Below are 14,434 nucleotides of genomic sequence, written 5' to 3' on the forward strand. Positions count from 1 at the left end.
CTTATTTTGAGACGATGATTTTTAATCTTTATACTGAGATGATGATTATTATACTCTCACTAATACATTCAAGATTTTGTGAAAAAACTAGCAGGAAATGATGAAAAGTGCAGTTACATTACCAAGGAGGTGCATATCAGGTTAGGGCAGGGATGGGGAACTCCAGGCCTCGAGGGCCGGTGTTATCCAAAATAACAGGTGATTCAAATGGCTAAATTACCTCCACAGCATGTCTTGTAGTTCTCCAGCATATTTTGTAGTTCTCCAGAGAACTAATCATTTGATTCACTTGTGTTGACCCTGGGTGATATCTAAAACCTGCAGGACACCGGCCCTCAGGGCCTGGAGTTGCCCACCCCTGGGTTAGGGTGTAGGTTACAGAGTACCTGTGCAAAGGTGTTCCACAACACACTTACTGTGGGTGACATTACCTTGGCCTGCAAGAACACTGAGGAAGTTTGGAGTAACTTTTGATCAGGATATGACTTTCAGCATTCTCATTAAACAAATACCCGGGATTTCCTTCTTTAAGTGCAAAAAAAATTTAAATGAGAAACATCCTGCCTCAGTGTGATGCTGAAAATCTGGTTCTTAGATTTAAAACAGCTTCTTTTTTTATTGCAGGCCTCTAAAAAATACAGGCTTAATTCCGGGGGTTTCAGAAAGTAGAAATAGAAACAAAGCCTGCTGTCAAACCCTTCTCCACTCCCATCTCATCCACTATCCAGAAAGAGCTCTGTTAGCTCCTCTTTAAGCCAACCTTCTAATGATTCCTCACAAACATGTGGTTTCAAACATCAGGTGGGTGGGACTTTTCTGTTCACAGTTAGAGATATGTTTCTGAGATTACCATACTGGAGATAACCGCTGTCAGTGACATCTGGAACAGCTTCCCATCGTGTGAGAGGCAGGGTACAACCTGGACAGACCACAAGTATGTCGCACAGAGAAACAGGCAACCATTCGCACCTATGGGTGATTTAGAATCACCAATTAACCATACCCCACTAAGTGCACGTCATGACCTTCTTGGTGTGAGGCAACAGTGCTAATCACCCATTTTGGACAGAGTTGGAATTTCTTTACCTGAATGATTGAAAATGCATCAAGACATATTTATCATGAGAAGCATTACTGTAACAGTATATATTGTAAATCAGAAAATAAAAACAAGCAGGTCTTCCTGAACCTTCTAAATCTATCAGTAGTGCATAATGTATTGCACTAAAAACTGCAGTCTCTCTATCTTTAGTGTGGTTGAACAGAAGCAGAACTGATATGGAAACACTCCAACGCAAATGTTTAATTCACATGCGAGATCTCACACTGTATATTCTCAGAACAGCTGAGTGTGTTTCTTTTCAGCTATATGTACAGATAAGGAGATAAGGATGCTGCTGAATGTAGGTTATCGTGACACAGGTGTGTATGTGGTGAAATGAACCTAACAGCCATTTTGTCTTTACATAAAACATATGGTAACAGTTTTCAGTCCTCTGAATAAGGTTTATGTGAGCGGCACAAAAATACAAGGGGAGTGTGATAAAATGCAGCCTTATTGCACATTGTTATTAATATTATTGTTGTTATTGCCCCCCAAAAAAGTCCAGGGAGGTAGCCAATCAGGTCAGCTGTTAGCATTGATTAGGGCTATTGCCCTGTTGTAAAAGCTTCTTCACCCTGCTGTCATCTGGCAAGAGGTACCGGAGCATTCGGGCCCTCACTGCCAGACTGCAAAACAGTTTCACTGGACTCAGAATCAGTCACTGGACTGACACACACACATACCTTTATACATGTCACTACCTCAAGCATTTATCTGCTCAGTGTCATGTACACACACACGCACACACACTTTCATACATCAAGTTCTTTTTTGCACAACCCACTGTCATTGTTGCACTTTTTTATTGCACTGTTGTGTCTGCATTGTGCTGTGTCTGGTGTTGCACTGTTTTGTTTTGTTTTTTATACACTTGCACTTTATGTAGTCCTGTATCGCATATCAGTTGTTTGTGTTCGTTTTGATACTGTGGCCCAAAAATTCATAAATTATATGTAAATAGGAAGTCTGCGTAATTTCTGAAATTACACTGTTACTGGAAGCAAGGTTTGTTTTCACTCTTTCAGTTGTAAATTTCACATTTATTAAAAAAACAAAACAGGTTCAGTTCCGGTCAGTGTATTTGATTAATAAATAAAATTCAGTATTCATGTAATAAGAAAATGTCAGTCATCTGAGTGGGTGTCATCATTGAGTTCAATCATATAATATTTCTTTAGTAGTTACACAGCAACTCCATGCCATGATGGCGCCCTTCTAACAGAAGCATTTATTTCTGCCCTCCAGCTCTTGCTTGCGTGCAATGTAGCAGCTGATCAGGCCGCTTCAAGCATTTCTCTCTGATGGAGGGATGTACTCCAGACCAAGATAAGCAAATATCTCCTCCTCTGATGTAGCTCTCAGATATTTATTCTGTATAAAAGGAAAACAAGTATCATTTCATTACGCCATCTTCATTTAATTAAGCTGAAATATGGCAGGTATAAAATGCACTTAAAGGAAGAAGTAGAAGTAGTTGGCATGAAAAAAAGGGGGGGGGGGCAATTCTTTTTTTCTCAAGGGTTCGGATGAGAAACTGGAACTGTAGTGAAGGGTTAATGAGTTTAAGAGAAAAGAAAAAATTAATACTGAACAGAACTGAGTCCCGCTTATTGTTGCGGCCCTCCCCAACAGACCCAATCCCTCACGCAGCCACTTTTTTAACTTAAAAAAAGACCTTCCTCCATCATCTGTTGCCTCTAACAGTTAGTGGAGTGATTTCTATGAAAAGAGCATGGGACAAACTTCCTACTGAAATCCAAATGCGTTCCTTAGTGCTCACAGTACTGCCTTGCCTCAACAGTACCTCAAGAGCACTTCTGCTCCCAGCTTCAACAGTGAGCAAAACTAATAAAGGATATCTTAAAAATAGACTCTCTATTCGCTAACACTAAAAAAAGGCTTTGTTTTTCTATTTTCAATTTACCTGTGTATTATCAAATAGGGCGTGACTGCTCAGAGACATGTTCTTCTCATGCCCAGCCCAACGTCGCAGCTCCCTCTCAAACAACTGCACAGACAGAAGGAACATTACACAATATTACATGGAAAAGCAGGGAAAAAGTAGAAGGTAATAGTTTTTTGAAAGAGGACAAAGGTCAGGTGTGAGTGATCACCTTGGATCCGGTCCAGCCCAGCACAGCAAAAGCAAATTGGCTGATCGGAGAGACCACCAGGTCCACCCTCACAGCTCTCCATATTTTGTGTGATGCAGCTTCCATCTGGTAATTCTTACTGAGCTCACATAATTGTTGATCTGTGTCCGCCTGCATGTGAGGTCTGAGAACGTCCTCGGTTTTCAGATCATTTTGCTCCTCTGGCTGCGTGCTTTCTTGTTCCTTCCTTTTGGTCAGTTTAAAGATGGAGAAACACCTTTCAAAGCGGTCCATGTTGGAGGCAGGCCGAGCAGGGCCATCCTTCGACTCCAGGTATGAGTTTCTTGTAGTTTTCTGGTACAAGAGAAATCCCTGAATAGACAACAACCAGTTCAGATCAGAAACATCATATGTCATGTACAGTTGTAGGGAAAGTTTACATGAACTCATCATGCCCCTCAATTCAATGCAATTTATAGCTTTCAATTATTTATTTGAAATATTCTTTTTCCAGGGTGGAATGATTGTACAGCATGTATTGAATGCATTTTGAATTTTCTAAAATCAAGAGGGGCAAAATTACATATACAGGCTCAAATATATACATACATACAGTCACTTAAAGCTTTAAATAAATGGCACTGAAGGTTATACAATTTCTTTTCATGACTTACTACAACTGGTACTTTCTCTTTGCAAGCATAAAAACATTCTTGTTTGACAGTATTCATTGGACTGAAAACAGTGAGGACAACCTGAAAGTAATATAAACTCCCAATGAAGAGTGTAGATTTCCACAGATTGTGAAGGTCTTTTGGAGCCATTTCTGAATAATGGCAGATTCCAAGATCATCAATTCAAACAATTGTATGCAAGTACAAGTTTTCAGGTGTGTCACCACTTTTCCAAGATCTGGAAAAGACCCAAACCGTCACCCTCAGATGGAAGGAAACTATTTAGGATGATTAGGAACAACCCAGAAACCACTAAGGCTCAAGCCTGTCATTCGCTGGAAACAGCTGACCACTGACCTTGAGTTCAAGGTCACCAGGATTCAAACATGTCCCAGATATTTAGCAGATGCACCTTTAACATCAATTTGATACTCCTATGTCACCTCATTCTCAAGTTATCACATTCAGACTTGGGTGTGTAAGCCGCCTGCACACCAGGGTGACAGCAATATCCCAACAGCCCTTTACCACTGAGAGGTAAAAATCAGAATCAAAATAGTTTAACCCCAGAGGAAATTGTGTTGATTTGTTTGAAAGGATTTAATAAATATTCATTTTCTCAAAAGTTACCTGTGATTCCAACCAGGCGACCACTTTAGGCATCAGTCCCACCTCTTTGCCTTCCTCTGGGTGCGTTATCAGAAAGTCAACATCGTGGCCCGTCAGCTTCCCTCTGTGAAAAATACCAGAGTTCACATTTCTATTAAATTGCTGAGGACAAGTTTAAAATTTGATTTGGTTCAAGAAGTGTTTACTTGTTGCTCATATAAAATTTTCTTTTAACCGCACGTATAAACAATAATTTTGACAATATAGAGCTCATTGAGATATTTTAGGCTGTAAAGATTTTGAATGTGCTATCAGATATACTGTGTGTGAATTTTTGTGCTTTCACCTCCTGAATCCTCCCGTCAGAGCGACCTCTGATCCTGGTAGCACAGAATTGACAGCTTTCTGCACAATCTCCCCGATGGCATCTGCTTCTGCTTTAGTGACTGGCTCGTTGAGGTCATCGTAGTGCTCCAGACCTTGAAGATGAGAGTGTATTTATTATTTTTTAACAATTTTATTTTATATAGGACATGAGGAAAGGCGAATTACCAAGCAACCAAGTGAACACATTCTTTTATTAACGCTAAATAATGTCGTTAAGTGTAGTATTTCCCAACTTCCACGTTTTCTCAGATATCTTTTTTTATATTTATCATTAATAAGCGATTCTGACTGTCAAAAATCTTTAATATTAGACTCATCTCATTTTGTCAATTTTGATGATCGATCCCCAAGACTTTTAAGAAAATATTCTGTGTACTGATGAGATAAAAGCTGAACTGACTGGGGGTTTTTGTAAAAAGATCAGTCAAACATGGAGGTGATAGTGTGATGGTCTGGGGCTGCTTTGCTTCTCCAGGACCTGGACTGACCGCAATTGATGGAACATGAATTCTGCTCTCTACCAGAAAACCCTTAAAGATAATTATGACAGCGAGTCTGTGAACTCTAAGCATGCTGCAGTGCCTTTAATCTAACTATTGTGTATGTTGCTACCAGATTATTTTTTAAAAATCATGCAAAGAATTGCTTTTTGTTTTAAGATTAATGTCTAATTTGTTTCTCACCTCTCCTCCAGACTGCACCAGGCCTCAAGCTGGCCAGACAGGAACTTCCAAACAAGTCTGGCTCTTTTTGGCCTCCTTTTATGGTAAAGTTCCTGGGGGGGAATGTGCCAGGTGTAGTGTGAAGGGATGGAGGGGTGGAGTTTGGTGAGGTTAAAGAATCTGTTGATGTTGAACGTTTACAGAGTTGGGGAATTTTCTAAATATATTTGTGTTAACGTTCTCACTGTTAACTTACTATCATTATATTTGAATGACAGATTGAGCATTGTTATTAATTTGTTCAATTCTTAATTGCCATTTGATTCAAGGGGCTGTCTTTACAGTAGTTTATCCCACTGCAGAGCTTTTTCTATTTAGATTAGGATCATCTTTCAGGTGTTATCATTTGTTTCTCAGTAAAGTCTTTCTAGTTTGGTTTTTTCTTTAGTTGGCTGCACTGTATTTATGACACATTAGATCACGGATGTGAAAGAAAGAGACTGGACTGTCAGCCTTCAGAACAACATATTGCTGCCTCCACCACTTGGTCAACCCTCAGAAGAATGTCTAGCCACACATAGTGTCATGCCCTGCAGTTCAAGCTCAGTTGGGTTATGCAGCAGGACAATGATCAACAATAAAATTCATCTCTTAATATCTTGGATTTTTTTAAAAAAGGAGTGTCCTAGTCAAAGTCAGGACTCAAGTCAGATTGAGAAATTCTGGCATTACTTTAAAACAGGCCGCTCATGCTTGCAAACCCTCCAATGTGGCTGAATTTTTTTAATTCTGAAAAGACACGTGGCCCCAAATTCCTCCCCAGCAACGTGAAAGTTTCATTGTCACTTATTAGTCTTAGGGGGCAATAATTTTTTCACATAGAGCCAGAGCAGTCTGAATAGGCATTTCCCTTAATAAATAAAATCCTTATATTAAAAAAACGGCATTTTATATTTACTCAGGTGATCTTTGTCAAACAATTTGTTTGATGAACAAAAATACCCAAAACTAAAAGAGACTACTGTTCAAGACAATAATCTCAAGTTATCTATATTTAGTTTAATTAAAATGTGTAGACTGAAGTTGGACTAAACATATAATAACTGCCTGAAAGGTTTAGTTTTAAAAAAGTCAAAAGAATTATACATGATGACTTTTTTAAGGCCCATTCAAAAGAGAAACAAACACACAAAGACACAAGAACTCACCTGACATGCTTTAACTTGGGCACCCTTTAAAGAGGAGACAGCATACATACGCCTGCTATGATCATTATAGTAAGAAAATTATCCTCATTCAAGAATGCCAAGAAAAACAAAGCTAACAAACCTGCTTTTTGTGCTCGATTAAGTGTTTGTCCTGAATCTCGTAACTGCTCAAGGTTGTATATTCCCTCTCTAATCCATCGGTCAGCAGTTTTGGCTCCAACTCCAAAAATACCAGTCAAAATCTGAAATACATTTATTTAAAAACAAAGACAACACTTAATTGTTTCTTCACCTTTTTATCTCTGTATCTTACCCCTTACAGCTTTGGCTATTGTGGGATGTTCCAACCTGAAAAAAACGTTCCCAAATGCAGTCAGCCTTCAATAACTTCAATAACTAATAATATAATTTAAAATGCCTCTTGTAATGCTACAAAGCATCACAGACATTTGTTAAATCCTAATTAAAAAAATAGCCATGTCTTGGTTAATTTGAACTTGGATGTTTACCTATAAAATGAATAAGCAGAAGTGTTAACTAAAAGTTTTTTAGTAAGCAATATTGTTGACTATAACAACTTTAACATCACTACTATCGAGTAAGGTTTTAAACACCTATGCATAATCATTGTGTCATATATCTGTAAATTATGACCATTGGGCCCATTTTTTCATATTTGTTTTCTTGAGCTCTCCTCCTGTTGCTATGCATTATTCACCTTTCCCATTACTCACTCACACTGGGCTATGTGCATCCTCTCACCATCATTCGGGCTTAATGTTTCACACATTCTTCCCCCAAAAGGAGGGAGTAAGCAGCCGGTTCAGTTTGTTTGTTTCTCCATTTGTTTGTTAGCAGCCTAAGTTCCACAGTTTTCAAGATATCATTTTAAAATTTTGTGTGATGGTATATACCAATAACAGCTCAACCTGATTTAATTTTGGAGAAAATCAGATCAAGGTCAAGGTCACACCAAATGTAAAAATGTGTAAAAAATTTATATTACCAACAATTTTCATCTTCAAACTTTACAACAATGTGCTAGCCTTTGGGGAACATGAGTACCTAAGTTCTTAATCCGCACACTCTGCTTTGACTGATCAGTATTCAGCTATTTTCAGTGTACACTTGTACTCTGAATATAATACCTTCTTGTCTTCTCTTATTAAGGACGACAGTACATTTATACCACTTTGGCACAGGGCCTAAATCGCCCTCCACCTTTAACTATGTGTTTGCACATGGCCCACAGCACACTGATGAGCTAAACACAGTTTTACAGTAAAGGTTATTCTTATTTACACCCCCTCCAAAGAACAACAGAAGGCACTGTCACTATCTTGCACGTAAGAGATTCAAAGTTTACATGGATTCAGGACATACTTATGGTGTGTGTCATGTCACTGCTAACTTCTGATCATAGAACAGTGATAAGATCAGGAAAGATTAGAGCCAGGCAGTATTTCCCAGATTTGAGTTGCTTGATACAAAATCTTTAAATAGTGGATAACATGTTATGTTACAGGTTGCATAAATAATACTAAGAATGTTAGCCATTAGATAGATTTTTGGTTGTGAGTACCAGCCAGATTCAAGATCTGTGTATAGTAGGCAAAATTGTACAGTGAAAGCAGTAAAATAGTTGATATCATAACAGAAAGTAGCAAAATGCATTTCATTAGAAAATGAAATGACTATATTTTCTTCAAAGTGGGTCTTATTAAGCTTTTCCTTTTCTGTCATATAAGCATACTATTACAGTAACAAATTCCATAATATTGTCATCTCAAGCACACAGCTCTGGCTATGAGCACTGCTGAAGCCCTGTCCTGCTGTTCAAACCTTCTTTGTGAGGGACAGCCAATAAGAAGAAAGTTGGTCTACAGGAGATAAAACTGGTTTTTTGGACAGAGAATCACGTATAAAACATTCAATGATAAGTGAGAAATCAGAATTATTCAAAGTTACTCCGGTAAAGTCAAAGAAAAAAAAAACAAGTTTGCAGCAAAGCAGCAAACCTGTCTCAGCAAGCAAAGCCCCCATCATCCAACATCAGCATGGCAGAGACGAAGGCACTCATATTGCTTAGTTATGACAACAACATTATCATCCTTCCAGCAGAAAAGGGTACGTGCATGGTTTTGCTGAACCAGAAAGACTATCATGAGAAACTTATGAGCCTCTGAAACAAGACCCAGGAAGTGGTTACAGGAAGAGGGTGATAGACTGTGTGAAGTGGTTAGAGCAAGAGAATGCTTTTGACCAGACATCATACCACAGGTTGCCCAGGGGAAGCTACGCAGTCTGTATGGTTTACTGAAGATACTAAACAGGATATACATTTAAGAGCAATTGTCTGTATGATCAACTCGGTCACTTGTAACATCTCAAATTTTCTGGCCTCAATCCTCAACCTGTTGGTAGGCAGATCACCAGGGTGGATATGAAAAATGAGAGGTTAGCCTTCTTAGACTGTAAGATTTCCATCAGTAATGGGGGACATTTAAAAGTTGATGTGTATCATAAACCGACGCAAACAGTATTTAAGGTTTGACTCATCATCAACTGGAGCACCAACTAGGTGTCATCAGGACGCTAAAACACAGAGCGAACACCATCCCCACAGACAAGCGACCAGGGAAGCAGAAGAACATCATGGCAAGAAAGCCCTAAGTAAATGTGGTTATCTCAGCTGGACATTTGTCAAAGCTTTCAAAGAGTTGTCTAAAGAAAGCTCCAGCCTGCTCCAAAAACTGGTCCACCGACACAAACAGAGTAAAGTAGTCTACACTGTTAAGTACCAGAAAGGTTTGCCATGATTCTGGGAAACCAAACAACCTCTGGCTAAGCGGGTGGCACAAACAGAAGAGCTAACTCGTCAGGCCAGGACTCTGCAGTCTATTCACACCTACAGACAGGTGGACATTCTTAAAATGATGAGGATGTACACATCCTGGAGAGGGAGGAATGCTGGTTTGAGCGCGGAGTCAAGGAGGGCATTTACGTGAAAAGGGAAAGACCATCTCTGAATCGAGGAGGGGGGCTAAGGGTACATCTTTCACCATCTTACAATCAATGTCTTTGATCAGTGGTTGTTGATCAATGGTCATGACAGTTTGAATAATAATTATCAAGTGACTGACCTTATAGCCCATTGTTCGCCAGTGGTGCTAGTTTCAGGTCCTGTGCAAATGTGTTGTTTGTAAGGTTGACTTTTTGACTACAGAAGTCACTTGGATGAGTCAGAATGAACAGAAACAACTTTTTGGGAGCTTGAGTTAAAAAGTATTAAGTTAGAAAGGAGAAAAATAATTTCATTTCCAAGTGATAGCTAAAGTTGAACTATTCCCTTTAGATTTTTAACAGCTGCTTTTGAACAAGGGGACACACCTGCAGCAGATTTTAAAATGCCTGACATACCTTTAGTGCTTTGTACCGCTTCGACTGCTTGGTGGATTCAACCTCACTTGACACTCCATTCTCCAAAACATCCTGCAAGACCAGAGAATTTAATTGGGTTACTACATCTTGTTAGGGGGTGAGCATGGAATGCTAAAAATGTTCACTTACTTTTATAACTCTAAGTGAGTGTTCTCCAAGACAAGGCAGACCCCTGAGCTGTGACATGCTTATCACCTGTGTGGGGAGCGCCTTCAACAAGGCAGCAGCCCGTCGAAAGGCAACGCCTCGTCCGTCCTCATTACTGAGCTCAGCGTTTTCAGCTAAAAGCGACAAGGCATCCTGAGAAAGAAAATGCAGTTCTGACATATGTGTTAGGTAACACGGCACCTAAAATCAGACTTCTGTGTTTGCTTGGGGTGGAGGGCTTACAGTCAAGTTGCTGTTATGGTTGTCCAGAGTGGTTCGTCTCTGACAGGCATAGCTGGATACTGAGAACAAAGCAACCTCTGCTTCACTGATCTGCTGCTCCTGAAAGAGACACATAACACTAAAGTCAAGGACTTAAAGTCTTCAGTATAACCTGAAACCAATGCCTATTTGGTTTAAAATACATGTTGGTTAAATTAAAGCTAGCTTTGGAATGGACAGAGCAGGAATGAATACAGCAGGGTGACGTTAAACTTTTGGAATGGCTTTTGCAAAAGCCGAACCTCAAATCTGTGGGATGTGCTAGGCTTCATGTCAGGAAAAGCCAGCTTCATGTTTAAACCAAGCCTAAAATGTCAAACTCTGACCAAAAATACATTTTAGGATTATACCAAAAACTCATTGGCTAATAAACCAAATTATCAAACCAAATTGGTGAGGGACATTTAACCAAGTATATGGTTTTCTGACAGACCACTTTCTTGCTCCATTAGTAACTGTGGTCTGAGGGTAAAAATTCTTTAAAAATTCTTTGTGGTTCCGAGCTATTGTTCCCATTGCGCTCCCAGAACACTCACAACTTTGGAAATCCTCACCTTGACCTGAGCCTCCCCTGGCTGAGGTCTACAGAGTTTCTCAAACATGCACACTTGCCCAATTTCTTCTTACCATCATACATGGAAGAAACACACATGAGTGAGTGGATCAGAGACATACAAAGTCAAGAGGCTTGTGCTCTTTTGGGAAACACAGCCTGCACTGCTAAACCAGAAAGCACTGCAATTTCTGACTGAGGAAATTAACAACAGTTTCTGAGAAGGAAGCCAGGAAAGTGCCCAGGAGTGACATTGGTTTAAAGAAAGAAAGCGAGAAACAGTTGATTCAATTTTCTTTAATTTCAATTCAGTTTTATTTAGCACCAAATCACAACAGTAGTTGCCTCGAGGTAGTGAATGTGTAAAAAAAGAATGCTAGATGATAGGCATAAGTGGAGGACAAGAAAAAACAGATCTGTCAGTCTGAGACGGGAAACTCACTACAGTTATTTTTTAACAAATAAGTGTAATAGTAAACTCCAATGCAGATGGAAGTCTTTTTAATGAATGCGTAGGGCTGTTCGATATAACGATATATATCGGATGACGATATAAAAACGTCTATCGTTTCATTTTACGCTATCGTTTGTTTCGTGGTGTCGCAAAATAAACTGTTTACGGCAATATTTTTTTCATCATTTTGATGGTCACTGTAGTGGCTATATGAATTTCCTAAAGTTCTCTCTTTCTCTTATATTTAATATAACCACACTACAGACGGACAGGCGCTTGTTTTTATGCGTCGCTAAAACCACGGCGTGTCCGCTTGTTTATTTTCCACATAAACCTTTCACAATAAAGGTCAGGATCCTGTTGAGACTTTTCAAAATAAACTGAATCACGTGAAAGATGCAGAGTATTTACGGATGAGAAGCAAAAAAGAGCCGTCAGGTGCTAAAAATAAACCTTAGACTCAAACGTTAGAACAGGCTTTTCCCCGCAGCACGCCGTGTAATAAATACTCACAAAGAAAACGGCGGCCGTTACAACCTATGTCTAAAAATATATAGTTTCATGCATCAGCTAAAACACTCGACTCCAGGTACATGACGCCCAGCTGGAAACACTTCACGCAAGTCGAGCTGCCCGAGATTGACAGAATTTACAGAAAATGTTACATTTTTGTAATTTATATCGTTATCGACGATAGATGTCTTAATATCGGGATATGAGATTTTGGTCATATCGCACAGCCCTATGAATGCGGTTTATCAAAAGTAGCTTAGTCAGGAGTGGTCACTAGATGTACCAGTTTCTGCTCATTTTGAATTTGATGGCAGCAACATATCTCGAAAAAATATGGATAGGGCTGTGTTTACCTCTTCCAGCGAAAGGCCAGTCGATGGACTTTTGTAAGAGGAGTGTTGTTGTATTGTTGTGTGACATAGGATTCTACCGACTCAACAGACTCAGGTTTTAGTTTCGTTTCATGTGAAAATGTTTTCAACCGGTGAAAGGTCTTGACTGCAGGCAGATCAGTTCATAGCCATGCTGCTGTAACTGATGCAGTATGTTGTTTAGCAGTCTCATGCTGAACTATGCAAGGCCACTGAAAATAATTTTACCCTCTCACTGCTTTTTGTCCTGACATACAATGTAAAATAGTGGGACCTCATAAAAAATAGATGTGAGCCTTTCTAAATTCTATTTATAATTTACCATCTTCTATGAGTTCACTCAGCTAATGATGAAAAATTTCATAGACCTCATAGTTACTGATCACAGATCAATGAAACAAAAAGTCATTTTTGGCAATTTAGTGTCAACAGACAAATAAAGCTGTATAAAGACTCATGGTGTCACTGTGCAATTACTCCCTAATGGCAATTTACGCATGATATGTGATTTGTCACTTTATCATCAGAGAGTTGATCTATAGGTTACTATTACTATAAACTGCTTGTATTTATTTAGTACATATTTACATTCAGTGAAAATGCTTATTACTATAAAACAAAGCCTCAGATTTTCGGTTTTGATATCATGGATGTGTAAAATTAAAATTTACCTGTAATTTATGTCTATGTGTTATCTCCACAGGATGACCTGCATGCATGCTCTCTGTGTACCAGCTGACGTCCAGGAGGTGAACTCTGAGGCTCTGACCCCTTCCCTGAGACTCTAGCCACGTCCTGACCTCAGTGCCACAGTTATTCTCAGAAATAACATGTGTGACGCTTTCACTGTGGAGAAACAGCAGATTAAAAGTAAAAAAAACTCATGCACTTTGGATACTGTGAAGGAGGGTTTGAAGACAGATATTTACCTTAATACATTTCATTTTAGGCTTCCGCGAAACCTACATTTTCCAAGTTATACTTGCTTTCCCGTGACATTTGTAACAGTGGATTTGTGACACTTCTCACCTGAACACGTCCTCCACCTGAAAGCCTTTCTTTCGTCCGAGTTGAGAGAGGAAAAATCTTCGGCTGGCTCCCATTTTTCTTTCCAACAGGAACAAAACAATTTGAGGGAACCTGTTTGGTACCTTATGTCCACTGCTGTCACTGACAGTATTCCCAACATCTGAGGGGAGAGTTTTTCTTCGTTTTAGTGGCACCATGGTACACAACAAAACTAGTTAATAAAACTCACTGGGTAGTTTGACACCAGGTCCGTTCACTTTGGTCACAAGTTCATGACGTTTGTTTTCCTAGCTTTTTTTCTTTAACTATTTTTAATAAAATTGCCATTTCTAAACATACGACACTGTAACCTACATAAATGAACCAGACTCACTGAGTGAGGTTTAAGCTGTGAGGTAGGTTTGTGGGGAAAGAACCCCAATTTCAGTAACAAACGTGAATGACTGCGACCGGATGCAGCTGTGTAGCTGCTGCACCGGTGTCTCGACACTCCTCCTGTGCACTACCAAAATAATTCCGACTGGAAACGATCGGAAGGTTTTATTTTTGACCTCCACGTCAATTAGTATTATTATTATTATTATTATTAGTATTATTATTATTATTATTTGGTTACGTAGTGTGTATCTCACCCTATCTGTTCTATACTTTTCTATTACACCACCTCTCTCCATATCCTCCTTCACTACATTCATAAACCTTAGTGGTGTACGATACTAAAAATTTTGATATCAATCCAGTATCAAGTGAATGCAGGTACAGCATTGCCGATACTTATACCGACGCTTTTAACATATAAAGGCTGTTTATATAGGAGACATCAAACTGATGTCTCCTATATAAACAGGAGACATCAAACTGATGTCTCCTATATAAACAGTTTTATGATTTATAAGGTGAGTCTTC

At 39.1% G+C, this 14,434-nt stretch overlaps 1 protein-coding gene across 3 annotated transcripts; it reads right to left on the reverse strand.

Annotated features, from left to right (window-relative positions):
• Positions 1 to 1,889: 1,889 nt before the first annotated feature.
• polm (polymerase (DNA directed), mu) lies at positions 1,890 to 14,101 on the reverse strand. 3 transcript variants are annotated; one of them, XM_013265361.3, is made up of 12 exons: positions 13,902 to 14,088; positions 13,529 to 13,688; positions 13,171 to 13,345; positions 10,570 to 10,668; positions 10,309 to 10,479; positions 10,159 to 10,230; positions 6,860 to 6,980; positions 4,828 to 4,960; positions 4,503 to 4,605; positions 3,220 to 3,570; positions 3,030 to 3,113; positions 1,890 to 2,476 (listed from the first exon to the last, which is right to left on the reverse strand). In XM_013265361.3, exons 2-12 carry the CDS (start codon positions 13,600 to 13,602, stop codon positions 2,390 to 2,392), a joined length of 1,470 nt encoding a protein of 489 aa, XP_013120815.1. In that variant the 5' UTR covers positions 13,603 to 13,688; positions 13,902 to 14,088; the 3' UTR covers positions 1,890 to 2,389. The 3 variants fall into 3 exon arrangements, with proteins under 3 accessions (XP_013120815.1, XP_013120814.1, XP_005449535.1); XM_013265360.3 differs by having other exon boundaries at positions 13,758 to 14,088; XM_005449478.4 differs by having other exon boundaries at positions 13,529 to 14,101.
• Between the last annotated feature and the right edge of the window lie 333 nt (positions 14,102 to 14,434).

Source organism: Oreochromis niloticus, linkage group LG7 (genome assembly GCF_001858045.2).
Source record: "Oreochromis niloticus isolate F11D_XX linkage group LG7, O_niloticus_UMD_NMBU, whole genome shotgun sequence".
Classification (NCBI taxonomy): Eukaryota; Metazoa; Chordata; class Actinopteri; order Cichliformes; family Cichlidae; genus Oreochromis; species Oreochromis niloticus.